The sequence below is a fragment of the Rattus rattus genome, chromosome 1, assembly GCF_011064425.1.
Source record: "Rattus rattus isolate New Zealand chromosome 1, Rrattus_CSIRO_v1, whole genome shotgun sequence".
In the NCBI taxonomy this organism is placed as follows: Eukaryota; Metazoa; Chordata; class Mammalia; order Rodentia; family Muridae; genus Rattus; species Rattus rattus.
The window spans coordinates 251996930-252024367 of record NC_046154.1 but is presented as its reverse complement, the minus strand read 5'-3'; the positions used below and the strand labels follow the sequence as shown (position 1 = coordinate 252024367).

The window sequence follows — 27438 nt, the reverse complement described above, 5'->3', positions numbered from 1 at the left end:
GAATATAAACTATTAAATTCAATATACTATATTGCTTAATGAGTAAAGATTTTATATATAATGTATTTTAAAAACCCATCTTGCCGGGGAAGCTGTGGTGTGCCATGGTTTGTCACACAGTATAACAGCTTTATTTACAAATGAGTCATTGGTCTGGTTCAAAGCCTCTGGCTTCTGCTACTCTATCAATACCGGGTCCTCACCAGGACTCCTCTCGGATATCCTGTCGTTGCCCTGTGCCGTGGAGATCCTGCAGCTTTGGCTCTGCAGGCTGACCCCTTCACACGCTCCAGCAGTTCAGAGATTAGGTAGATGTTAGAGTGGGCCAACTCAAAGCCCAGCATCTGGGCCTACATGGCACCTGACTAGGTTAGCCCGGTAGTTCTCCTGCATCCATGCACCAAGGCCAGCTCTCCCGAACTCACACCCTTAGGGCTGACTCGTCTGAGCCCACAGCACCAGGGCCAGCTCCACTGTCTGCCCATAAGAGGTGCAAGGCACTCTCACTTTTATGCCCTTGGGGGCAGCTCTCCAGCACTGCCCTGGCAAAGGGTGAGGCCAGGCCTCCTGCTCTAACGCCCTGAGGGTCAGCTCTTCCACAGCCATATCCCCAGGTCCAGCTCGCCCAAGCTGCCTGGGCGAGGAGCAGGGCCAGCTCCTCAGACATCAACATGGCCCCAGGCAGCAGCCCCAGACCAGGGACATCTGCATGGCCTTTGTTAGTAACATGGGCCACAGACCTCTACTGCTGCAGGACCTCGGACACAGACGTGGTCCTCAGCGACAGCTCGAGCCGTGGCCTTCGGTGGAATCGCAGGCCCCTCGCATCAGGCTGTTCCTCACTACCCTGCAGTCTCCAATTCTGCCTCTTTTCATGGCATGCAAACCATTCCACCTCTGTTTCCCTCCCATCTCTCCACCACACCCTTGCTCATCACCGGCACCCGGGCCCCTGTGGCTGTCCACCCACATGGCAGGCCTCTGGGTGCAGATATAGTTTTATGTGGGTGCTAGGGATCTGAACGCAGGTCTTCCTGCTGGTGTGGCCATCACACTTACCAGCAGAGCCATCTCCCCGTTGCTTCTTAAATTGTGTGTGTATGTGTTTGCGTGCCCATGCGCGCATGTGATTGTGAGAACATGTGGAGGTCAAAGGACAATTCATGGACGTTGGTTCTTTCCTTCCACCCTGTAGGAGCCAGGGTTTCCACTCAGACTGTCAGCCTTTGATAGTAAGTGTTCTTCCCAGACAAGCTATCTCACGGGCCCCTTTGTATTCTTATTATATTCACAGTAAAATAGCTTTCTAAGCTAGACTAGGCTTTCATTTATAGACTTAGTCCTTATGCCTTGAAGGTGGGAGAGATGCTAAGAAGTTAAGTAATTGGGACTAAATACTTCCTGGAAAAACACAGTCAACTCTCCTGCTCACTGGGGTTACAAAATTCCAGGGAATGACTGGGGTATGGCCTCACATCACCAAAAACTGAATAGATGCCACGTGTTCACTATCTAGTATCTGTGGCTACTCCACACCTTGCCAAGAGCTCACCTTGCCCTGGCTCACACCCAGTGAGATGGTGTCGTTCACACCTGATTTTTATCAAGGAGCAAGAAACACGAATAAGATAAAGACCAGGCCATTATTGTTCAAACAGTAATGTTTAGTTGTACAACAGAGGCTAGCAACATTTACACGACCAGTCTGAGTGTCTGTTGGCTTGTTTTCAACTGGGAAACTAAACTGGAATATCACCAAAACATTGGCTGGGACTAGTAACGTCTTAAAAATGGGTCGTTCTTGCATCCCCTAGGCTTGGGCCTTGTTCCATCAGGACTTGTAGATGAATGGCCCACAAGTCACCAGCCTTTGAGCAAGTTGTGTCCAGGTGGAGATGGCAGGTGGGGTGGCTGAGGGAGGGTCCTATAAAGACACAGTGTATGGGGCAGTGGCAGCCGTCCGCAAACATTCATGCATCTGAGGGGGGCTTTGCCCTCCGTTGGGTATTTTCCATTAGCCTATAGCGACCACCTGTGGTCAGGCTAATGCATCGCTCACATTAACAGGGTGGAGGATGGGAGCAGGAATAGTCAGGGTAGGTGGGAAGAGATCCCTCTTATTGCTAAATGTACAAAAGGGTGCTATTTTTTCTTCCTAGAGTGTATAGCTTGTGGGTTTGGAGTAGTCCGTGTGTGTGTTTAATTCCCTTTCTTTTAAAGTTTGGGGATAGGGAAGTCAACTCCAGCAACCTCTTTTCAGCAAAACCACTTCCCGGATGGCCATATTTTGGGGTAAACAGGTTGTCTACACACATACTCACTGGGCCAGCCACCAGCGGTGATTTTTTTTTAAAGTGACGCTAGTCATCTGGCTCCCCAACATGTATAATCAATCACCCTTATAAATACTTTGAAGCAATGAAGGAGACACCCTTGTCCCACACAGGGGCTCACACGGCTGACCTCAGTGACTCTGACAAGCAGGAAAGCTGCTTTCTTGACCGGTTACGGTAGCCAAGAAAGTACTCATGCAGATGAATGGCTAGGGAGCAATGCCGGTTCCCTTGGAGACAGTTACCAGTCGCTGGTGTGCGCTTGCAAGGGCAGGAGAAGCTCTCCGTGAGTTCCTCCTGCCTACACAAGGGCTGGGGCTGCTGAACATAGATGGTAGAGCAGGGTGGTGCTGGCGGGAACTCCATTCCGTGGGGGAGGAGAGGAGTAGTTTGGCTAAACGGAGGAAGCAACTGTCCTAGAGACGCAGCTAGCCCCTCCCACTGGCCGAGGGCTGAGAGGGGCTGTGCTGGTGGGCTGGACAAGCACGGCACTAAAGGGGGCGTGGCCCTGCAGCAATAACAGCTGGGAGGGATGAGGGAGAAGCAGCACTTGAAATGGCCTTCATTCAGCAGTGGGGCAGGGGGTGGCTGGCACAGGTGGAAGGACAGTGCCCAGGAGGCCTTCTCCCTGCAGGGGGAGTTGAGAATGGTTGAGGGTGTGGAGACTGGCAGCTGGCAGCAGACACATAACACAGCCTCTCCAGGGACAGTGAGACCACAGCTTAGGGGAGACAGGCAGCATTCTCCTACTTAGCATCTCCAATGCCCACCGTCCTTAGCACCTGCTGGCCTTAGTTGTCCAATCCCATTCACTATACAGAGCAGCTCAGTGGAGCAGCCAGCCAGCTCTATAATGTTGCTACCGTTCTAGCCTGACAGCTGACTATTCTTTAGTAATGTTATGGGAAAAGGGGGGATGAGGGATGAGGTCTAGAGATAGAGCAGTTCTCAGGAAAGGCTAAGACCATAGGATTAGGGTCACATGATCTGATCATTTCCTTCTCTTCCACTTGGTCCACTGAATTCTGGGTCTTCCATCTCTCTCTCTCTCTCTCTCTCTCTCTCTCTCTCTCTCTCTCTCTCTTTAGTGACTGGGTAATATAGGTCAAAAATGCTGGCATTCAGGGAGGACCAGTTCAACACCCAGGCTGGACCGGGAGGTGGGATAGTGAATAGATCAGTTGTAAACAGAATCACATGGTGTCTTCCCTTTCCTAAGGCTAAATGGCTTTGCTTAAAGCAGCCTTAGAAACTACAGGAACAAAAGAATAACTTGGATGTGCAAGGAACAGTAAAAGTGTGCATTAATAAATACGGGGCTCCCGAGAAGGCAATAAATGTACAGCTATGGGTGCTCCTGGGAACGTCTACAGGGTCGGACGGTGAGAGAATTCGGGGAGGGGAGAAGCCGAGGAAGACAGACAAATGAGAACAGAGAGTTTGTACAGAACAAAGCCGCAGAGAAGCCAGCTTAACACAGACAGAAGGCTACTCGAGAAAGGGAAACGTGTTAAAATTTCTCTCAGAAGTCCAGCCACCTCAGAAACTCTGGATATTTTTTCCGATACTTCAGAATTCTCAAATGTAATTCCCTCCGCCTAACGGTTGCCTCATTTGACCAATAACACGTACTTCCTTGAACAGGACACCAGGTGCAGCCCAAGCTACCAAGTTCTCCCATTTCTCCAGGCTACTCCCAAGTCAGAGCGAATTTCAGGGGTCGGTCGCCGAACCTGGCTTTCCTAGTCTTCTCTAGACTTGAAATCCTCTTGCAGTCTTAGCATGTACTACCACGTGCTTTTACTTCTGATCTTATTCTTTTTAAGGTTTATTAATTTTTACCTTATGCATATGAGTGCTTGTCTGTGTGTGTGTGTGTGTATGTACACCATGCTCATGGAGGCTAAAAGGGGGCGTCATATCCTCTGGAACCGGAGTCACAGATAACTGTAAGCCACCAGGAAAGTGCTGGGAACTGAGCCTGGGTCCACTGCAAGAGTGAAAGATGATACTGAGCACAGAGCCATTATCTCTCCGGCTCCTAGCTGTGATTCAATCTAAGGGCAGTAGAAAGTCAATGTAGGAAGCAGGCCGGGCCTGATTTCTAAATGCAGAAAGGAAGCTAACATAGATTACTCTAACAGGAGATAAAAGGTCAGAGACAGGCAGGAAAGGGGCGAGTGTGTGAATATATGAATGTACGAAGAAAGGAAGCAAAGGAAGCTGGGGAGGGGAAAGAGAAATCAGGAAGAGGAGGGAACTAACCAGCCTGGAAATATGGGGAGGGCGAGCACAGGAAGCAGTGGTTAGCAGTGGTGATGACCTGCTGTTTGACAGTGACCTCAACCTAGACACAAGTGTGGAGCTCCATTTCCAGACACCAATTCTGCAGGAGCCCCCTCAGCTTTCTTCTTTGCACCCTGTGACGTTTCTCTCCATCTTCCCAAGAAGTCCTAGTCTCAGTCCAGATTACCTCAACTTACAGTGAAAAGTGGTTCTGTGCTCCCACAGCCCACCAGAGGCTAACTCGGTCACCAGTCCATGAATACCTGCATCCCCAGGCTGTGGGCGGGTCAGAAGTAAGAAAGAGTTGCCTGTGGCTCACCTGCTCCCAGCATTTTAAAATAAAACCTTCCCCAAACCTCCTGAGTGAGGCGCACAGCTTTTTGTTCTGGAGCACAAGAAAAAAGGAGACAGAATGGAGAGTCATGGAGAAAGCAGACTTACAAAGGACTTTCCAGAGAGGGCAATGAAAATACCTCACCCCTGAGCACACGCGTACACACACGCACACACACGCACACGCACAGGCATGCACACGCACAGGCACGGGCAACACACACAAACACATGACACACAGGCATTCTCCATCACACACACACACACACACACACACACACACACACACACACACACACACACACCAGACAAAATACTGCACAAATGCCAGACAGGCCTGTAGGACAGCTGAAAGGAGGAGGTGGCTGGAGGTGGTATCTGGGGGGTGTGTGTGTTTGGAGAAGGGGGATATGTATGGTAACACAGAGAAGGGCTCATCACGGGTTACTGTCGTGGCTTTCCTCTGTGTCCACGCTCACCGGAGGGAGGCCTCCATTGTCATTGAGCCTCTTGGCCCTGTAAGTTTCATAGTGGATGTTGTGTGTTACTTCTTTGAGGTCCTGGAGGTGAGTCCTGAAGGGGCACAGGGTAAGAAAAGAGAAGAAGATACAGTTAAGGGTCAGAAGAGCAGAAGGTGGTCCAGCTCTGAGGCTAACACATCTCCTTGGTAGACTGAACCCAATGACTGGGACCCACCCTTGAGGACCGATGTCAGTCCTACAACCCCTTTGAGACCGGGGCTAGAACAGGGACAGAGAGCTCTGTTAGAAAGGGTAGACACTCAGGAAGTGAATCTGAGCAGATGATCTTTGATCACATAATTAAACATGCCATCTGGGGTATTTATTAATGTGGGGGTACATCGTACCTGATGACGAAGTCTCGAAGCAGGGCAAACTCACAGTGGTTGAGGTTTTCGACTATGGACAAAACAGAAGAAAACAGGTAGCCAGTTCACTAGTGTCGGCCCAGCAGGGAGGCCATTTTAACAATGCTTTAACACAGCACGAGGGGGGTTCTTACGTAGACTTGCCTGAGGTTTGTTCACTAGTGTACTGGTTCCCTTCCTTCCTTTCTTTCTCTTCCTTTTCTTTTCTCAAAACTGAGCAAATACTTTTAAATCAGGTATAATGGACACAGCACCATTCTAGACACTGTAGAATGAATCCCTTTTATGGGTATGGGATCCCATTGCAGATGGTCGTGAGCCACCATGTGGTTGCTGGGAATTGAACTCAGGACCTCTGGAAGAGCAGACAGTGCTCTTAACCACTGAGCCATCTCTCCAGCCCTGTAGAATGAATCATAATATGGGTTGGTTTTGTCCCCATTTTACAAAAATTAATGTGGGAGTTTAAAAACTTAGTGAAGGAAGGGGGCTGGGGATTTAGCTCAGCGGTAGGCGCTTACCTAGGAAGCGCAAGGCCTGGGTTCGATCCCCAGCTGAAAAAAAAAAAAAAAGAACCAAAAAAAAAAAAAAAAAAAAAGAAACTTGTGAAGGCCTGCTACAGTTCCTTTTCTAAAGATAGGACAAAGATTAGAGGAAGATAAAACACATAGGACCCAATGACTGGCCCAGCTTCCAAGGGTCACATTCTATACAGTAAATCAGTTGACAGAGACGGGGTGACTGCTGTCTGCAAACCGCTCACCAAAAACTGTGGGAACAGAGGAGGATAAGACATGACTCTCTGGTCTTAACGATGCGCACATAACACTCTCACGAATTATTCTATTTTAAGGCAAATAAAAAAATAAAATCCCAAGGTACTGAATGTGGAAAAGGTGGTGGCCCACCACTGTCATCCCAGCATTTGGGAGTTAGAAACAGAAAGGTCATGAATTCAAGATCAGGGCTGGAGGGATGGCTCAGTGGTTAAGAGCACTGACTGCTCTTCCAGAGGTCCTGAGTTCAAGTCCCAGCAACCACATGGTGGCTCACAACCATCCGTAATGGTATACAATGTCTTCTTCTGGTGTTTACAGTGTACTTATATACATTAAATAAATAATTCTTTTTATAAAAAAAACTGTCTCAAAAAAAAAAAAACATTAGTTAAGGATTTAGCTCAATGGTAGAGCACTTGTTCAGCGCATTAAGACCCTGAGTTCTACTACCGGGTCCTCAAAAATTATCAATAATTAAAAAAAATTAAAATTACTCAAAGCAGTAGAGTAAATCCTGGTTTGGGAATCAAATTATGCAAATGTGAAGTTCAAGTTTTACTAGCACATGAAAACCTCTGGGTTTAATCTCCAGCACCACTGGTGGGTGCTCCTTGTGGGTGGGACCTGTATGACCTTTGCAAAGCAAAGCAAAGCATCTCACTTATCTGAGACTCATATTCTGAAGATGGGACCATCTGCCCTGTACCCCTTACAGGGTTACCATAATTGTTTTCTTGGTTTGGTTTTGTGCGTGTTGTGCAGGGGATCGAACCCAGGACCCTGCACATACTAAGCAAGTGAAACTACCTCTCCAGTTCCCAGTGAGACCCCTGAAGTAACTTCTTGAAAGCTTTCAGAATCACTGTGTCCCACCCAAGGTCACATCCACTCATAATAAATCACTGACTAAGGCGACATGTGATTCACCCTTTGGCACCTTGTCAGGTCATACATGAAACTCTTTCTCTGGTTTTTCCACCCCTCAAGAGTTTGTCTGGGGGCTAGAGAGATGGCTTAGCAGTTAAGAGCACTGACAGCTCTTCCAGAGGTCCTGAGTTCAAATCCCAGCAAACACATGGTGTCTCACAACCATCTGTAATGGAATCTGATGTCCTCTTCTCCTGTGTCTGAAGACAGCGACAGTGTACTCGCACATAAAGAAATCTTTAAAAAAAAAAAAAAAAGTTTGTCTGTGTCCTATATTCATTTGACAGGCCAAGTCATTGCCATCTGGCCACATGTTAAATGGTGTCATGGTTCCCTGCCTGTGACTGGCATCTCAAACTCTAAGTTCCTTAAGGGCAGCAGCCAGCTGATAATAATATCGTAGTATCCTAGCTCCTGACACTTTGACGTCTTGGTATTTAATAGCCGCTGTCTGGACGGCCACTCCTCCTGGGAGATGCACTGGATTACCTTCGATGATCCCCCAGGGTGTTTTTCTCCCGAGGACCCTCTTGCCATTCACTTGGTACTCCTTGTCACTCCCCACCACCGCGAAGGGCATGCTCTCCTGCTGCAGAGGGGGAAAGCACAACCAGACACACATGCTCAGTCCTCGGCTCCAAACTCAGTGTCCAGGGCAGGACAGCCTTTCACATCTTATTCCCTGGCTCCCTCAATGACGCTACTGGTGTTGAGAGCAACAGCGCTCTGACGCTTGTAAAGACAGCTGAGATTCAAGGCCTGGGCCCAACTACACTGTTGTCTGACTGGCTACCCACAGTAAGTTGGCGTTCCTTCAATGAGAGAGCACTTTGAACAGTTCATTGTGCTTGAGTACATATTTTCATTTGATTTGGAACCACTCTGGGAGCTAGCTAGCACAGACTCTGACAAACAGCACCTACCCAGGCGTCAGCCGGACTCCGAGATGTGTACTGTGGCTCCCATGGAACCTACTGGCAGATGCCCAGGTACTGAACTTTCAGGGCTCTGCTCTGAGATGGGGCTGCTCTGTTCCATCAGGGCAAGCACCTAAATGGACCTGCCTGGATGTTATTGTCACTGGACGAAAGAGTCACATGCCGCTTAATGACAGAGTAAGTTCAGGAAAAGATCATGGGAGACTACGCCACGGGGTGAACTCAAATTAGCATAGAAGTATGCAAACTATGATACCAGATGATAGGATTGCAGGGAAACAGTGTCCTATGTGCCCCTCGCTGGCCACAATCTCCACATGCAGCATGTGGATACAGTATGCAAACTGAGGACACATACATGTGTGGGTATAAACTGAGGACACATACATGTGTGTGTATGTGTGTGTGTGTGTGTGTGTGTTAACTGAGGACACATACATGGGTAAACTGAGGACACATACATGTGTGTGTAAACTGAGGATACATACATGTGTGTGTAAACTGAGGACACATATGTGTGTATGTAAACTGAGGACACATACATATGTGTGTGTAAACTGAGGTCACATACGTGTGTGTGTGTGTAAAGGAGGTCACATATGTGTAGAGCTGGCCTCTGAATATTAAGCCAAGTGTGCAGACAGATGATGTAAGTGCAGTGCTTTGGCATTAAGAGTGGACTTGGGGGGTTAGGGATTTAGCTCAGTGGTAGAGCACTTGCCCTATGCAAGCGCAAAGGCCCTGGGTTGGGTCCCCAGCTCAAAAAAAAAAAAAAAGAAAAGAAAAAGAAAAAAAAAAAGAGTGGACTTGGGCTGAGGGTACAGGTTAGTGATAGAGCTCTTGCCTAGCAGACCCAAGGCCCTGGGTTCAATCCTGAGCACTGCACAAAATGTGTGTGTGTGTGTGTGTGTGTGTGTGTGTATGTGTGTTTGTGTGTGTGTCTGTGTGTGTCTATGTCTCTGGTCTCTCTGTGTGTATAACTATGTGTATGTCTATGTGTGTCTGTGTGTGTCTGTATATATCTATGTCTCTGGTCTGTATGTGTATATATCTATGTGTGTGTCTATATATCTGTGTGTGTCTATGAGTGTGTCTGTGTGTGTTTATCTGTATGTGTGTCTGTCTTTGTCTGTGTGTTTTTCTGTATGTGTGCATGTGTGTGTGTGTGTGTGTGTGTGTGTGTGTTGAAAGTCATACTTCTTTTACCTTGAGAATCCTGGTCTCTGTGTGTGTATATCTATGTGTGTCTCTCTCAAGTATATACAGAGATCAGGGAACAACTTTTGGGAGTTAATTCGTTCCTTATGCCACATGGATCCTGGTGACCCAATTCATCAGGCTGACAGCAAGTACCCTTACGCATTAAGCAATTTTCATTAGCCCATGTTTATTTTTTAAATCATTCTTCTAAAGTCAGAGAAAGCCTATAAGCCACTCACTAGTCCAGCCTCTGTATTGTAGAGGGAGAAACTGAGGCAGACTCTAACTATAGATTCCTCTGGGCATTAGCTCAATGTCCCATCATCTGACAATGATTTTGCCAGATTCTTGGAAGGAAGGTGAGGCTCTCCTAATGTCTGGTGATGGAAGGGACTAGTTTCCTGAGCATAGGAAGCCCCTCTGTGAGTTCACAGTCCTCGTGAGGGTCACTGACATCCATACCTCCTGTGGTCTAGGTTAGGTGAAGTGACAACGGGTCATGGTAAGGGAAGAACATGGAGGAAAGGCCTGATGGCAACCCCCAGAGGCACCGAGGGAGCATCTGGTGACAAAGAGAGCCCCATGCACCTACCCGGATTTTGTCATTCTCTGTCTTGTCCTCCAAATCCTCATCAAACTCCTTCTGAGGGTAGAACTCAATGCCGTTTACTTCAAGCTCTTTGCGAACCTAGAGAGGCAAGGTAGTAAGGCGTTGATAATCTGTCTGGTCTCTCGGTCTCTCCTCTCCAAGACCTGGGCGGCAGGAAGACCCCAAGAAAAGGCCCAGGTCTGGGAGAGAAGAGGGGAGGAGACTGTGAGCTCAGGCTCCGCCCCTGGGGTTTCAGCTGACTGGGAAAGGAGATAAAAACCGCCTCTTTCAAGACTTAAGTCTCTTCCTCCAGGATCTCTTCAGTGTTCTTTTTGGTTCCTTTCTTTTTCTTTTCACCCAGTGGGAACTAGTGAAGCTTGGTTACCGATTAGCATACTCTTTTTGAGTAACCTAACATTGGATCGGTTCACAGTGATGAGTTTATCTGGGAGCCGGAGCCTTTACCGGACCAAGTGTGGAGCGGGAGGGAAAGACAGTCTGGAACTGGTGGCCTCAGCTCTGGTCCCAGGAATGTCTATCCCTTGCCTCAGATGGTGAAGTAGGAGGGGGTTAGGGTGGAGAAGTGGAGTATGGGGGAAGTGGAAGGCATGGCAGGTAGGAAATGGTCCTGACCCAGAGGAGGGGAAGGCAGCACTGGAGGTAGGGAAAGGACAAAGAGACCCCAGCTCACCCTCTGCTTGAATTCAGACTTCTCCTCCAGGGTCATGGTGTCAGCCTTGGCAATGACAGGAATGACGTTCACCACTTTGCTGAGGTGTTTCATGAACTCAAGATCGAGTGGTCGTAAGCTGGGGCCCAGAGAAGGCAGGAAGATCAGAGCCACATCCCCTTCCTGACTCAGCCACTGCCACCAGGGGAGCCAACTGGCCGGGGAACCTGGCTGACGCCATGCAGCTGCACATGTACTGCTTCAGCACCTGCTGCATGTCCCCAACGTTGTCCTCAGACTCAAGCTCCCTTTTATCCTCCTCAGTTTCCACACAAAGCATCCCTCTCCTTAAACCCTCTCAAACCACCCAGGACACCTTTTCTGACCCAAGAATTTCTTTTTTGGGGGGACAAGCATGGGTGGTCATCACCAACTGAACTTCCCAATGGCCTCCTGTCAGCCCCCACAGCTCATGCCGTAGAGCCAAGCTCTAGTGCCCCAGTGCGACTCTAGTTTGCAATCTGGGAACCCATTAGTCAGACTGTCTGATAGTTTCCACTAACTGTGGACTGAGGTCTGGGAAGAGCTAAAACTAGAAGATCTCAACTTCAAGGCAAGTCCGGGCTACAGAATAAGTTCAAGGTAATTTTGGACAACCAAGTAAAAGGAGGGTTAGGCATGGTGGCACATGTCCTCACTTGGGAGGCAGAGGCAGGCAGATCTCTGAGTTTGAGGCCAGCCTGGTCTATGAAGCCAGTTCCAACACAGCCAGGGCTACACAGAGAAACCTTATCTCAAAAACAAACAAACAAACAAAAAAACCAAAGAAACCATAAATGATTATCATAAATGAATAAGTATGAGGAGAAGGAGGAGGAATAAGAGGAAGAGGAGGAGGTAAAAAGAGGGCTGACATGTAGCTCAATGGTACAGTGCTTACCTAGCATGTGTGAGGCCCTGAGTTCAATCCCTAGTACCCACTCTTAAAAAACAAAACAAAAAAAATTTAAAAGCCCTCATCTTATTGAAGTCCTAGATCTGATCCAGGGTTATTGGATCAAACAAACTCTATAACTCAACACCGCCCAGGTACCCCTGGCACGTTCAACTTCAAGGTCTACATCCTCTCAAAAGCTTAGAGGGGCTTAGAGGTACACACTGCCCTGCAGGGAACACCAGCGAGATGTCTGACCTCTGTCTGTTCCCACTCCCTACCATGGGGCCCATCTGCTGCTTACAAATCACGTGGCATAGACTTCATCGCTGTACGTCTGGCTCCCCTGCTCGGGTGGCCACTCTCTAGATTCCCACAGACAAGTTCCATATCTTTTTTTTTTTTTTTTTTTTTGGTTCTTTTTTTCGGAGCTGGGGACTGAACCCAGGGCCTTGCGCTTCCTAGGCAAGCGCTCTACCACTGAGCTAAATCCCCAACCCACAAGTTCCATATCTTGCCTAAATACCAGCCCCAATCCAGGATCCCCGATTCTCTCTGCTTTGCCTTTCTTGCCACCCCCAAACCCCGAGCCTTGTCCAAAGCAAGTATCTACTGAACAAACGAGGTGCCCCTCTGCTTAAGTTCTCTCTTCTGGTGTAGTTGGGCTGGCTGTACGGAGACACCAGGGAACAGTATAGAAGGCAGGGATGGCCGGTTTTACTCTCTTTCCTATAGAAAGTCTGAGGAGCCCTAAGGTTCCAGGGCCATGACCTTCCAGCCATCTGGCTCTCCCCAGCTAAACCAGGTACGGAGTCTCCAGTCCATGGCCCAGATGACACAAACTGGAGCCAGGAGTAGTAGGTCTGTTTACGTACGAGTGTCCCGTTGGGGAGATGAAGTAGAGGCAGCAGTGGACCCGGGTGTCAGGGATGCGCTTCTTCCTGGCGATATTAACCTCCTCTTTCAGGAACTTTTCATACTGTTCATTGATGTACTTCTCAATGGGCTCCCAGCTGAGGGGCAGGAAAAAGAGAAGTGTGATGGTTTGTATATGCTCAGCCCAAGGAGTGGCACTATTAGGAGCTGTGGCCTTGGTGGAGTAGGTGTATCACTGTGGGTGTGGGTTTTGATAGGACCCTCATCCTCCTAGCTGCCTGGAAGCCAGCTTGCTTCTGCTTGCTGCCTTTGGAACCAGAAGTGGAACTCACAGCTCCTCCAGCCCTATGTCCGCCTGGATACTGCCATGCTCCTGCCTGGATGATAATGGACCTATAAGCCAGTCCCTGTGAAATGTTGTCCTTACAAGAGTTGCCTTGGTCACGGTGTCTGTTCACAGCAGTAAAACCCTAAGACAGATGGGATCCATCCAAAGGACAAAACTCCAGCATGCCTCTGGGACACAGTCGGGGTGCAATCCCCTCACCTCCCTCCTTTCTCAACCCAATGGCCAGCTCAGCCTCAACTGATGGCTTCCCATGGATGGTCAGCAAGAGTAGCTCCCGGGGGACCAAGCTTCTTGCCCGTGGAGGATGCTGGTCGTTCTCAATGGGACTGAGTCTGTAGCAGAGCATAAATAAATCTCAGAGACAGGCAAGTACCAGTTTTCATTGTTGATCTGGTCTCCAAAGCCTGGCGTGTCGATGACCGTCAGCTTCATTTTGACACCACCTTCCTCTATCACTAGAGAGAACAGAAAGCACCAGAGAGGTCACTCCTACGGCTGACCCCAGGGGCTCTGCAGCCCGCTGACCAGCCATACCCATGCTTCTTAGACACAGCTGTTTGCAAAGCCAAGGTTACACACTTCTCCCACTCAGCACTTTTACGAATGCTATTCAACACGCCTAGGAGACCGTGCCCGGCTTCTTCCTGTTCCTACTTGTCTAAATCTTTCCCGGGCTTTCTCCCAGAGTTCAAGAACCACCTCTTTCATGTCTATACCCTTCAATACACAGACACTCTCCATTCCTACCTCACTGTCTAGGCTTAGCACCCTACGGAGTTTGCTCCAACAAATCCGGAGCTCAATTCCACATTGCAGTTACCTTCCATTATCTTAGTCCCCAATAAGCCACCTTCCTTCCTCTTGCTTGGCACAGTCCCACCCCCTCCAAATGATGCTCACAGAGGATCCTGGCCTAGTCCTCACCATGCCCAATAGCTTTGATCTCCACTGTCTTCGGGATCTTCTCCTCCCGGTTCCAGCTGGAGGCCTTCCGGCTCACTTGGGACTTGAACAGTGTGTTGACCAGCGTCGACTTGCCCAGTCCACTCTGGCCTACAGCACGGGAAGGGGAGACAGAGAAAGGGAGACAGACCCACATCTGCCTCTTGAGCTGCAGAGCCCTCCTGTGAGCTTATAGAACTCCAGAGCTGTGGTCCAGGCCAAGCCTTATTTGAACTTGAGGAATGAGCATCAGGTAGGAATTGGTGTCTCTTGGGAAGGTAGGAGAGGGGCCTCAGGAAATGACAGTTGGATTCCATGTCCCTTCATGAACTACAGGAAACTAGGAGAAAGCACAGCTCGTGCATCTGGGTGGTTTGCGTGTGGTGTAGTTTTCTGGTTTGGTTTGCCTTGTGGTTAGGCCCAGCCTACTTTTCTGTATTTAATAACAGTAAACGTGAGAATAGAAGACTCACTTTACCTTCAGATCCTGCACACAGTACCTGAGCTTTTCCACATCTGTTAATGAAATTGGCCTTTTTACACCCCAATACACACTGGTGCTGGGGACTGAAAACCAGGGCACTGTGCTGACAGTCAGGCTCTCGAACACAGAACTAAAATCATTCTCTATGCCATCCCTGTGTATCTCATAGCAGAGTTATCTGCCTAGCTGAGATGGCCCTAGAAACCTCGTGTAATGTATCATGGATGAGGCATCACAGCTAGTGAAGGCAAGGCCAGGGCTCAGACCCCAAGAACCACACAACAAACATACACACGTATATGCATATGTATATATTCACATATGTATTCTGTGTACATGTATGTGTTATATGCTCATGTTGCATGTGTATGCATGTGTGTGTGGTATGGGTTCTATGTCTGTGTATATCTGATTGTGTATTAAGACCTATGTATGTATTGTGTTATATGCTATGTATGTATGTGTACCTAAGTATGTGTATGTGTATCTATCTGGTATGTGTGATTGTGTGATATGTGTACATAGTATATATGCAGTGTGTGACATATGCTCACATACATATGTGTGTGTGCATGCTATATGTATGTGTGTTTAACATGTGTATGTGTGAGTGTGTATATGTATGTATGTTATATGTATATGTATGTATATGTGGGTGGTGGTGGTGTATGTGTGTTGTATGCTCATGTATGTGTACCAGTGCGTGTGCTTGCAGAAGCCAGGAGAGGACACTGAGTGTGCTGCCCTACCACTCCCCACCTTATTCCTTTGAGATGAGATTTCTGATTGAGCCTGGAGTTAGGCTGGTGACCAGCAAGGTCCAGTGAGCTTCCTGTCTCTGTTCACCACTGCACCAGGGCTGTAGGTCAAGTGTGGCTGGCTGTACTTAGCTTTTTATGCAGATGCCAGAGATTTAAACACAGTTCCTCATGCATCCGGTATTCTTACTTCCGGAGCTGGGGACCGAACCCAGGGCCTTGCGTTTGCTAGGCAAGCGCTCTACCACTAAGCTAAATCCCCAACCCCGTGTTCTTACTTATTGAGCCAATGTTCCGACCCCCACTACTTTTTAAATTGTGTTTGGAGAAGGCCTAAATGGCCTTTTGGAGGAAGTACTAGGAGAAGAGGACAGGTTGGACAGGCAGAACCACAGCACCCTCCTCCACGATGGCTCCCTTTCCACCTGTGTTAGTTGTATAGCTCTTTCAAGAGGGCCTCCAAGTGAAAGTGCGCTCAAGAACCACAGGTCTGAGCAGTAGTTCTCATGCACGAGAATTACCCAGAACGCCCGCCTCCTAGCTGGTGACCAATGCTACCATTTGCCCAGATGTTTGCAGAAGTTCCACCTCAGAGCCACAGCTCAGAACCCGTGGCTTAGCTGGGCTTTACGAGGAATTAACTGGACAATAAAGTCCAAGAAGGGCTGGTCTAATGCATGGGTGTAGAATATTGGGGAGCGGGGAGGTGACCAGGCAGAGGGGGTTCTAGACACCAACTGAGGTGTTCTCACTGTTTGGGCTTGTCATGTGATCCCCGCTGTCTCTTTACAGATAAGGAAGAAGACAGCAGAGACTAGGAGTGGCAAGCAGATGCATTTTCTCATTCCACCTGGGGAGTTGGCAAAAGCCACTTAAACCATCTTGTACTAAAGGCTCTACAGGAAAGAGCGTGGCAAGTCGAGGGCCTCTGTGTGCAGAGCGGCATGTAGAGGGGAATTGGTAAGAGCTGACTTGGAGCAGCTCCCAGTCGGGATAGAAGTCTAAATTTATCCTGAGGTTAAAAGAGAGTTATGGAATTAGAATGGATGGTTCAATGAGTTCTGCAGGTTGGAAGAGCCATGGGGATGCTAGTGGAGAGGAAGGGAGACCAGGAAGGTCGAGGTCATCCCAGCCGTCCCACAGCCCAGCAGTAAGTGTCTATGAACCAACTGCCTCTGGTTCTTAAGCTAAGGCTTTGGTACTAAGTTAAACATCTGCCTCAGAGAGCACACTGTCAGCTCAGCTGGTGGATTTGTAGCAAACCATTGGGGGTGATTTCTACCCTAGCCATGGTTCTTATCCTGCTCCAGCCCAGCGCTCTGTGAGCAACACTGGGTCAGGTAGCTGCAGTAATCCAGGTGAGACCCTAGCTTGGCCTAAGGTAGTGATGGAGGGATGGGCAGAAGCCGACACACTTAGGAGACCTTTACAAGGTTAAAGGGACAGGGCTCGTTGATGGGACTGGGAGAAGAGGGAGGGAGGGGGAATGCCTCACTTCCTGTTTGCACACTCAGGGAACAGCTCACATTAGACAAATGCCCCTTTCTGCTACTTTCTGTGACTCACTAATGCTTAGTGACCAAGACCCTGGAAAATTTTGAAGCTTTACTGTTCTACAAAACATGAACAGTAAGACCATCTCTCTCCCAGTCCTCTCACGGCCCTTGGGGGTGGGAAAAGGCTATCCCATTCCACAAACCTAAAAGCCCGTGACCAAGAGGCTGCCTGTCTACACTCAGCTAGTGGGGAAGCTAGGCTGGCCATCCACCCAGCAGGTTAGGAGGAGGGGATCAGACCCTTGTGGTCCGAGTGTTGAAATCTCTCCTAGAAAGAGCTCACCCTAGAGAAACCAGGCCATTTCTGGGGAAAGAAATGGGATCCTGGACTCTGCCCACCACTAGGCCTTCAGTGACCCCATGGCTTTCCATACCAACGACCATGATGTTGAAGTCAAAACCAGTCTTCATGGTCTTCCTGCGCATCTGTTCGATAATGGTGTCAATGCCAACGTAGCCTAGTAGGTTGGAGTTAATGCTGACCGGCTTCATGGGCACCGCCGGCTTAGGCCTGGGCTCGGGCACCAGCTCTGACATGGCTGTGTCCGTCCTAGCCTCTGGGAGCCCTGAAAAGCCAAAGGGGGAGGGACAGGGGGTGAGCAGCAAGAGAGCAAGGGTTTCATGGAAGACCAAGAGCATCTTGATATGGAATCACGGAACTGGGACTAGAAGAAACCATAGCATCATCCAGTCTGGGTCCCACACTGCATCTGGGGGAAACGCTGTTGCCCTGAGGGCTTGCTCAACATCACAGCTTAGTATCAAAATCTGCTCCCGTATGAGGTTCTCCATTTGGTTCATTATATAAAGATTTATTTATTTCCACCTTATGCATAGAAGTGTTTGCCTGAATGTAAGTGCGGGTACTGTGTGTATCCGGGGGCCAGAAGAGGGCACTAGATTATCCTGAATCTGCTCCAAAGTACTGCGTCTGTGTGTGCAATCCAGGGGCCCCTTCCCCTTAGCCCTACTGATGCTTGGGTAGCTATTGTAGTGGGGCCGACTGTCTTGCGTCTGCAGGATGGTTACTAGCACCCACAGTCTCTACTAGTTTCCAGAAGGAGCCTCTCAGATGTGGCCACCAAGAGTATCTCTACAGGGTACCAAATATTCCAGGGAGGATAACTCCATCCCAAAAGAAACATCTCGGTTATTCAGACCTGCATCTTACCTCACCAACTGTGGAACGAAGAACCTTTAGAGTCCTAGGTCTGTGTCACTAGGTCTGGTAACTGTCAACAGCCTCAGTTGCTAGGTCTTCTAGAAACCATTGGAGCTACCCTTCTTTGCAGAGTAAGCGCTACTCCACCTTCAGCCTCAGTTTCCCCTCTGTGTCATGAGAGATGTGACAGGTCACACTGGCCAACAGAGTAAGTCTCAGAAGAGACCAACTCCACTTCCCTCTTTGTAAAGTGAGTCTGTATACGGGGAAGGGGTAGGGAGTGAGTTGGAAAAGATCTTAGCTCTGTTATCTGTCAGCTTGTAGACTTGTGTGGGCCACTTCCCTTTTCTCAGCCCGCTTCTTCCTCTGGAGAACGGTAGTAGGGCCACGATGAAAGCTATGGTGAGCATCACATGAGGTACGATGCTTACAAGCAGCCTCACAGAGTACAGCCTCACAGACCCGAGCCCTTTCCCCCTTGCTCTTTCCAAGTTCGGCTTTCTGGAGAGGGGAAGGTTTGAAGCTGTGCACAGAGACGTGTTTAGGAGGGGCAGGTTCGGGGTTAGGGATTTAGCTCAGTGGTAGAGCGCTTGCCTAACAAGCGCAAGGCCCTGGGTTCAGTCCCCAGCTCCGAAAGAAAAAAAAAAAAAAAAAGGAGGGGCAGGTTCCCCAGTTACTAATTTCACAAACATATTCTTTGCTTCCATGTTCTCTTGCCATCTTAGGGTGGTTCATGGCTAACACCCTGCACCTCAGCCTTCTGAGGAGAGTTAAGGGAGCAGCAGATGGTCAGGAGGAAGTAGGAACGTGTCTCCCTCCCCACCGCCAAGGCCAGGCAGGAGTCTGCCCTGATAACCCCACCACCTGGTCCTTCTCCTGGTACTGGCAAGATGTGGTTCCCGATGGGAAACTCTTCTTTCCCCCATCCTCCTCAGGCACAGCTAAATCTGACAGAGCCTTAACACCTCCCCAGAGCCTGGCTCAGTTCCCTCCTGCTTCCCAGGAAGCTGTTGCCAGCCAGGTGGCTCCAGAGGGCAGCAGGGTTGGCTCAGTCCTGTGACAGCTGACTCTGAACAGCCTGAGCTCGCTCCTCCACTCCAAACGTGGCTCATGTGCCCCTTTAACACCTCTGCCTTGGGAGCTGGTGCCCCGTTTTCTTCTTCCTGCTGTTCTCACAGCCTGGCCCTTTTGGTTTCCTGCGTGCCTGCTAGACACATTTGGTACCCACAGCCTGTGTTGTGACACAAGCAACCAGGGATGCAGGCAAGGGTACTTTTCTGTGTGGTGGCTTACAAAGCATGTGTCCTTACATCGTGGCCTACAAGGCTCTGTCTGTCTGACCCTGACTGAAAGAGGGAGCTGACCAAATGCCCAAATAACTCCCAGACTCTGGCTGGCTTGATGTAAGTCCAGGGCAGGAGTGGCTCTCACATTCATTCGGAGCAATGCTAGCATCCATTATGAGCAAGGTACGGAACACCTGCAAGCCAGCCTCTTCCAACCACATGCCAATCACATGCCAGTCACAGGCTAACAAAAGCCACTGGTCAGCTACAAGTGTCACAGACATGCTGCTGTGTCCAAGCTGTGCTGGAACCCCCTGTCCCCCCTCAAAACCCCAGCTAAGTAACAACTCCTCACTGAAAGCTTTCCCATTTGATGTGGCGGCCCCTCACTCTGCTGCCTCAGTCCTCTGTAGGTTCTATAGTACTTAGCCTATCCACTCATTCCAGGCCATTCCATATGCTGACAAATGAAAGCCCAACCAAACCAAACACCACAATAAATGCCAAGGATATATCTGTATACAAGACCAGGTCATTGTCCCAGAGGACCCACTGTATGTGAGGACACCTAACCAAAACCTAACAGATCAAATGCTGCTCCGGGGTTAGCCTCTGTGGCTCTGTCATCTGTTCCTCCCATTTCCCAGGTCCCACCAGGCCATCTTTGGATGGGCAACCAACACAGGCATGAGTCCCAGCTAAGTGATGCCTATAAGCCTGGGGTTTTGTTCTTGTTCTTGTTCTTGTTTTTCTCAGAAGATAGGGGAATAAACCTGCCTTGCTTGGCTTACTTACTGTGAAAGCCATGCAAAACCATGCGTGTAAATGTCCTGCCAGTGAATATGTGCAAGTTCCCAGCCCTCCTTCAGGAAAGAACCATGTGTTGTTGTTCTCTGTGCCCAGTAGGCCTAGCATATCATAGAACCTCAGCAGTGGGTGGGTGGATGGATGGAAGGATGGATGGATGGATGGATGGATGGGTGGATGGGTGGGTGGGTGTGGGGGTTGGTGGATGGATGGGTGGATGGGTGGGTTGGTGGATGGGTGGGTGGATGGATGGATGGATGGATGATGGATGGGTGGGTGGATGGATGGATGATGGATGGGTGGGTGGGTGGATGGATGATGGATGGGTGGGTGGGTGGATGGACAGATGGATGGACAATGGCTGGGTGAATGGATAGATGGATGATGGATGGATGGATGAGTGGATGGATGGATGGATGGATGGATGGATGGATGGATGGATGGATGGATGAGTGGATGGATGGATGGATGAGTGGATGGATGGATGGATGGATGAATGGATAATTGGTAGGTGAGTGAAAGTCCCACCAGGTGGGTATCCCTGCAGACACCTCAGAAGATGCCTCCTGTCTGGAGCACCTGCTCCCCACCCCAAACCAACAAATAGCTGTTGTGTGAGCCACAGTCAAGGTAGGCACACCTACAGAAACCTCCTCTGTCCCCTGCATCTGAGATTGGAGGGTCTCCCCAAGAATAGGGAAAGAGTTCATAACAGTGCTCCTAACCGCTAGATGGTCCTTGGGGGTCCCTCCTAAGCTCCCAGCTCACCCAGAAAGGGGTGCATCTGTCTGCAGCACCCCCTGCTAGGTACCTGCCTCACCAGAACTCCAGCAAGAGAGACAGTCCACCTGACTCAGCTCTGGTCCCTCAGGACAGCAGACTCCATCCCTAAGGCAAGCAAGGATATAGTGCTTTCTCCTACAGGAAAATGAATGGCTTTGTCTTTGTCTGGACCAGAGACCCCACCCCTCTGTTGGAAAGGTGGCAATAGAGGAAGGAGACCTTTCAAGAATAGTGCCTGCCCCGTTAGTTTAATGCTAGGCTCTCTCTTCCCTCCCAAGCTGAGGGGTCTTATCCAGCCCCTGATAACCAAGCAGCTTTTAAGATCCCACCCCTATCGTAGAGCCAATTCCAGTTCATGCCAGCTCCAGCCCTGGGCAGTTCCCAAAAAAAGAAAAAAAGAAAAAGAAAGAAAAAAATCTCCATTGAAAGAAGCAAAGGGCCCTAGGACAACCCCCTTCCCCCATTCTAGTCAGGAGGCCAATGAGTTCCCTTGGAGACCACCAGCTGGTGCCTGTCTCTGTGCTTGGTCTCTGTGTGGGGGAAGGGGACTGACTGATGTGACAGCGCACAGGTTTCTTACTGGTTATAGGTGGTCTGGTACCCGAGCTTGGAGTACACGCTGTGCATGTGTGTATGCGTGCCCCGGTGTGCTACAGCGGAGGCTTTCTCTAAGCATCTGGGTCTCCATACCTCCCCAGGCTTCTCTGAGTGCTTTTGCCCGAGACTATGCTTCCAAGTGTATGCCACCGGGTGTGCGTGAGTCCATGCATATGTCACTGCACCTAGGGTCCTCAGCACAGCAAACCCTCCCTTTGGTACAGCTTGGGGCCTCAGCCTCCTCCAGGCCGGTGCCAGGCGCCCAAGCGACAGCCCTACCTTTGGACATGAATCCTCCTTTGTCTCGGGTCCTCCGGGAGATGCTCAGGGCGCGGGGCTGCGAGGCTGAGCCGGGCGCGGGCTCTCCCTGGGCCAAGCGGCCCCTGCAGCCGAGCCTCGCCCCTCGGCGCCGTACCGCCTACCCGCCCGACCCGCCACCCGGCCGCGCCGCCCCTGCGCCCCGCGCCCGCCCGAGACCTCGCCTCCGCTTGCTCGGCGCCGCCGCCCCTGCCCCGCGCACCGATTCCGCCGCTGCCACCGGCACCACGTGACCCGCGCGCAAGCTGGCCTCGCCGAGGGCCCCTCCCCTTCCCGCAGCTCCCGCGCCAGCACGCGGGAGTGGGTGCCGAAGCTGGGGATGCCCGGCCGAGTAAGGTGCCCGCATCGCAGTCTCTGTCTGCCTCCCTAGATCCTGTCCCCAGCCCCTTACCGGGTCCAGGGAGCAGGACACCGGTGGCAGCTACCGGCGACGGTGCGCGTGCGTGAGTCACGCGGTGATTGGGATATTGCGCTGGCTCACCGCGGTTCTGCCCAGGCGCGGTTGCTGACTGAGCTCCGAATCAAGAGAACTGGGTTCCAGACCCAGCTCCCAGCCTGGGTGCTGTACTCTATAACCTTGAACTTCCCTGAGCATCCCTTACCCACCCATGCATTGGCAATAGCTAGTTGATCAACCCCGGGCGCACAGGACTGAGGATGACCAAACCTCCTTGACCTGAAAGCTTTTGGGTCTTAATAGAGAAAACAGAAAGTTGGTTCTCACGGTTGCTGTGAAGTGCAAAGTAGGCACCATGGAGATAAAAGGGAAGATTTGGAACAGGTGAGGGCCAACGTGGAAAGGCAAATGGGGATGAGAGAAAAAGAATAAAGGGGCGTTTTCCAGTGAAGGGCAACGGGGGCAGGGAAGCCCGGAAGCGGCAGAGCACAGTGCAGGTGAGAACTCAGAACGTGCATCTGGTCTGAGGCAAGAAAGATAGCAGACAAGGGCTGTCCAATCCAAGAGGGTGGAGAGGCAGGCTGAACACTGGGGTTTAGGGGTGGGAATAGGGAGTCTTTTACTTTCTGCCACCAAGTAACTAAGTGTCTGTGGTGACTTTATGGAGGAGGGAAGAAGCAGAAGGATACATAGTGGCGACAGCTGCGCGGTGCGACTGTGCACGACTTTAATCCCTAGCAGAGGATAGGGCGCTCTGTTGGTTGAAACCAGCTTACATAGAAACATGAGAGAGAGAGAGAGAGAGAGAGAGAGAGAGAAAGGGGTGAAACCATCTAATCTACATAGTTATAGTTAGTTCCACATGGTCAAGGACAGAGAAAATACATAAATCAGTTTGGGAATAGACTGAATGGGTTGTAGAAGAAAATGAGAAAGACTGGTTAGCTGGGAATCCCATCACTGTAGTGCCTGCAGCTGAGAGAGGGAGATGTGGTAGGGCAGCAGCTGGCTCTAGAAGAAAAGGGCTCCCTGCCTCTGGACGCGTTCTGGAGATAGCCAGGGGGAGGAGTCCAGCAGAGTTCAGGAGAGGGAGCTGAGCCGATGCTGGAGCACTGGGGTCACACAGCAAAAGTGAAGATAAGGCCATGTGCACAGTGGGACAGTAGAGGTTCTGACAAGCTGAGGGCTCAGCTCAAGCATTGGACTGGATACTCCCCAAGTCTTTTTCCTGACCCAGAATCTGAGCAGAGACACCATACACAAACACACACACACACACACACACACACACACACACACACACACACACACACACACTGCTCTCCAAATTTAAAAAGCTGGAGCCAAGACTTCCAGGTAAGGCTGGCTGTGAACCCTTTATCCTCCTGCCTTTACCTCCCAGTCACTGGTATCCCTTTTAAATAGCAGATCTGTTGCTATTCATTAGACTTTGGGGGTGGGGGCGTTCAGCGAGGGTTTCTCTGTATAGCCCTAGCCATCCTGGAACCTGGTCTGTAGACCAGGGTGGGCCTCGAACTCCGGTGGACTTTCCTTAAAGCTGGACTCACTGTTCATCACCCAATTATCTGACGTTTTAGAGAACTGAGAAAGAAGCATAGGTAATGGTCAGGAGGGGACTCAGCACATCCCAAGCGATGAACCTTCCTCCTCATGGCTTCCCTCAGCCCAGTTCATTCTCCTTCAGCCCCTCAACCCCTGTCCCCTTTTCTGCCACCTATTCAGTTCTGACTAGAGAGTCCCACTCTCTTTCATAACCTGTTCAGACAGACGCATCCCTGCTCACCCAGCAGCAGGGCCTCCCCAACCAAGCTCTTGGATTTACCTTTGAGTTCTCTGGCCAGGTCCAGCGAGGCGAGTCCCATGGTGCTGTCTGTGGAAGCATCATCCGCAGTGACATGGTCCTGGGCTGGGTCTGTACTTCTGCTCGCCATTAGAGGAGAGGTAGCATAGGTAGCCGTGTCTGGGTTAGTCAGGTTGTTGACAATATGTGGCCTGGTCTCACCAGTGGTTGGGTCTGGGCAGACCAGCACAACTGAATCCACGGCTGTACCTAGTCTGTTTGTGTCCAATGCAGGGAAATCTACAGCTGTATACAGTTTGCCTACGGTGGCTCCAGTCGAAGCTTTGACTGTGTCCAACCTGGTTATGCCCCCCTTGGCCTCATTCAATGTTGTCAAAGCCATGTTTGAGCCCCCCGTGGTCAGAAGCATATCATTTTCCTTCTTGTCTAACTCTGCAGTTACCAAATTTATAACCTGGAGTGGCTTGGTTGTCCCTGCTCTAGCTAAATTCTTGGCTGTGCCTACTGTAATCAAGTCTGTGGCTTTTCCCGACTTGGATACCATAGGTAAGTTGGTAGCCAGGCCCATTTTGGCGTCCAGAATAGGAAGCTCCTTGCTTCTGATCAGTCCGGATGGGTTTGGTGTGGGTGTGTTGATAGCCACTGTGCCTAGGTTTCTGGCTCTCTCTAGTTTCGTGCTCACAATAGACAAATCTGTGGCAGAGGCCGTCCTTTGAAGGTATGCTCGGGACCTGGGAACACCCCTGAGAATACCCCTGGGCCTGCTCTTGCCTCTTCCTGCAGAGCTTCTGGTATGGACTTGACGCATGGGACCTGTCCCTGGAAGACTTGATGAACTCTGAGTGAACTGAGCTTGGAAAGGTAAAGTCAGACATGAAGACACCAGAGGCTTATCCGCTGCAGGTGTCCTGTTGGATTTGGGAAGGTCTGGGTTCCCATGGCCTTCAGAGGAGGTCCTGACCTGTGACCCTTGAGCCATGAGTGGCAGATTTGAAGCAGGCAACTTTCCTTCTCTGTGCGCCGCAGCCTCCTTGTGCAAATTGGGCAATTCTTCCCAATGAGAAAGCGAGGCGTCTATGGCCCGAGTCTGGGCATTGTGGTGAATTGTTAAGGAAATAGAACTGAGTTTCCTGGGCATAAAGCTATTAGGAGGCATGGAACTCAGGGGCCCCGTGGCAGTGCCCTGTTGGGACATACTCCAGGCCCTAGATCGAATGCTTTGTTGGTTGTAATTCTGTAGGACATTGCTTTGGGGGAAGGCATCCAAATGCACAGTCTTCTTGATGACAGGAATGAGTGGGGGCACATCTGCAGCGAGCTTTTGGTGGGTGTGGCGTCCCAGCATGTGGCCCCGAGAGAAAGAGGTTCTGGGGCCCGGAGCCCTGTGCTGCTGCATCTCTGGAGGCGCAGGTGCAAAGTCGTGGTTCATCCAGGCTGTCCAGCTTTCCCTAAGGCAATCACAAGGGAGGAGGGCGGACAAGGACAAGGTCTCAGCTCTCCTATCTCCAGCAGGTGGCGCTGTCAGCCTGAGGGAACCTTATCTGGGGGCCTGCTAAGTCCTCAGTGGAGTTTGTGTTTCCCTATAGCCCAACAGCTTCACCTGCTTACAGACTGACACACACCTCATACGGACGGCTGTGCACTCAGCAGCCACAACAGAGGCACTGCCATCAAACAACTTGCCCCCGACATGAGAGAACCCAGGGTGGCGTTTAGCTCTCTTTTCTTGGGTCGGGAGGGTGGCCGCTCTCCCTGGACAGCTCTGTGGAGGTTACATGCATATTCAAGGACCCTGGAGGACGGCGATCTGCCTGTCTCTTGCAGTAGCCACCACGGCAACCAAAAGAAGAATCCAGGTATCTGGGTCAGAGGCCGTGGGATGTCAGGAGACAGATGGCCTGAGAAGAGAGTCTGAACCAGGGGTTCAGCCCCAAACCAGGAAAGAGCCCCTGAGCTGCTGGACCAGTGCTGGGGAGAGCCATTTAGGGGAAGCCTGAATAGGGCAGTTGTCACTCAGGGATGAGAAGGTAAAACCTCCTTCTGAAAGCCCCAGCACAGGGTTCCTAGGCTATGTGTGGCAGAGTAGAGATAAGGCTGAAGGTGAACAGGAGCCAGGCTGCAAAGCCGTTCAGGTCCTGCAAGATAACCTGGTCCCCTCTGCTCTTAGGAACAACCATTCAAAGACAGGTTGGAAGGGGGAATGTTGGGAATAGATCTGAGAATAATTGATCCATGGGGCGTGACTGAAGGACTCTGTGGTCTGGGCAGTGGAGGGAAGGGATTGAGGAAAGGCTGCATGGAGGCTGAGAGTTAAGAGAAAATGCCGGGTAATCTGGATAGATGAACCATACTCCCCAAGGTGGTCTCCGGGGTCCCCCAGTGGATGTCTGGTGCTGCTGCCTCTGGGACAAGGTTAATTCTGTTACCTTTGTCAGCACGGGCTAGTGCTTGGGGAGTTGGGCTAACACTGGGGGGAGGTGATGATCTGAATGTAAGGGGCCGGCAGAGGAGAATGGTATCATAAATGTCTCTCTGAAGTTTGGATGGGAGGAGCAGGAAGCATGGACACCCTCACCCTGCCTTAAGGGATGTCCTCAGCCCATCATCTCTAACAGTGTATTCCTCTCAGGACGCTCCACTCTTTGCTTCTTCTTCACATCCCTGCCGCTCCGACCTCTCGCTCACTGTTCCCACCACATGCGCCTGGGCCCGCCATGTTCACCCCGCACTTAGGCACAAGCCCAAGGACAAGAACTTCTGAGGTCACTCTGTTCTTGTGTCACTAGATCCCTGCCTCCTCAGTGAGCCCTGTGTCCCGTAAGCACCTTGGCCCTCCCCTCCCCACACCCCATCCCGCAAACACCCACACAGCCACAAAAACAGCCACGCACACCTACCAGGATCAGAAGACAGAAAAGAGGCCCATGGTCAGTCAAGGAAGCTGGACCACTTGCAGACCCCACCCCTTCCTCTGCACCCAGAGGCTAGCCATATGGCCGGGCTCAGAGCCCTGTCCTGTTCTCTGGGTCCTCTCTTGAGCTTTCGCTGAGCCTCCCAATCACAGTCCACAAGTCAAGGGCTCAGTTCTCTCCTGGCCTGTCCCTCTAGCTATATCCCCAACAGACGGGCTGGGCTCTGGGCAGGGAGGATCAGGCCTCTCGAGAGTGGGTGGCAGTGAATGGCTGCTCTGAGTCTCTGGAATCCTACAGAGCTATGGGTGTCAGCCAGCTGAGCTGCCCTAAACACAAAGCCACCTAGGGAGGGGATGGCACTTAACCCATGTTGTTCTTGTCTCTAAGACCGGGCCAACTGAGCCCTTGAGAAGTAGCACCAGTCAAGAGAGAACTGAGTTACTCCAACGGTGATGTCCCTGTTTGCCCCTATACCCTCCTGCTTCCCCCTACATCCCCCTAAGATTTTGCT

General features: G+C 50.7%; 1 protein-coding gene across 3 annotated transcripts; it reads right to left on the bottom strand.

Moving 5' to 3' along the window:
• Nucleotides 1–1643: 1643 nt before the first annotated feature.
• On the bottom strand, nt 1644–25444 carry Septin3 (septin 3). 3 transcript variants are annotated; one of them, XM_032918456.1, is made up of 11 exons: nt 24037–25444; nt 17218–17409; nt 14028–14156; nt 13477–13558; nt 12754–12891; nt 10966–11083; nt 10278–10373; nt 8037–8136; nt 5821–5872; nt 5432–5525; nt 1644–5004 (listed from the first exon to the last, which is right to left on the bottom strand). In XM_032918456.1, exons 1-11 carry the CDS (start codon nt 25442–25444, stop codon nt 4813–4815), a joined length of 2601 nt encoding a protein of 866 aa, XP_032774347.1. In that variant the 3' UTR covers nt 1644–4812. The 3 variants fall into 3 exon arrangements, with proteins under 3 accessions (XP_032774347.1, XP_032774352.1, XP_032774359.1); XM_032918461.1 differs by having other exon boundaries at nt 1644–2961; XM_032918468.1 differs by lacking the exon at nt 24037–25444 and adding an exon at nt 21758–21910 and having other exon boundaries at nt 1644–2961.
• Between the last annotated feature and the right edge of the window lie 1994 nt (nt 25445–27438).

Coding starts and splice junctions, on each gene's coding strand:
- Septin3 (XM_032918456.1), bottom strand. CDS start 25,444: ATGAACCACGACTTTGCACCTGCGCCTCCAGAGATGCAGCAGCACAGG. Junction 14,157..17,217: donor CTTCAACATCATGGTCGTTG/GTATGGAAAGCC, acceptor CCCGTGCTGTAG/GCCAGAGTGGACTGGGCAAG. Junction 5,005..5,431: donor ACAATGGAGGCCTCCCTCCG/GTGAGCGTGGAC, acceptor CTTGTGCTCCAG/AACAAAAAGCTGTGCGCCTC.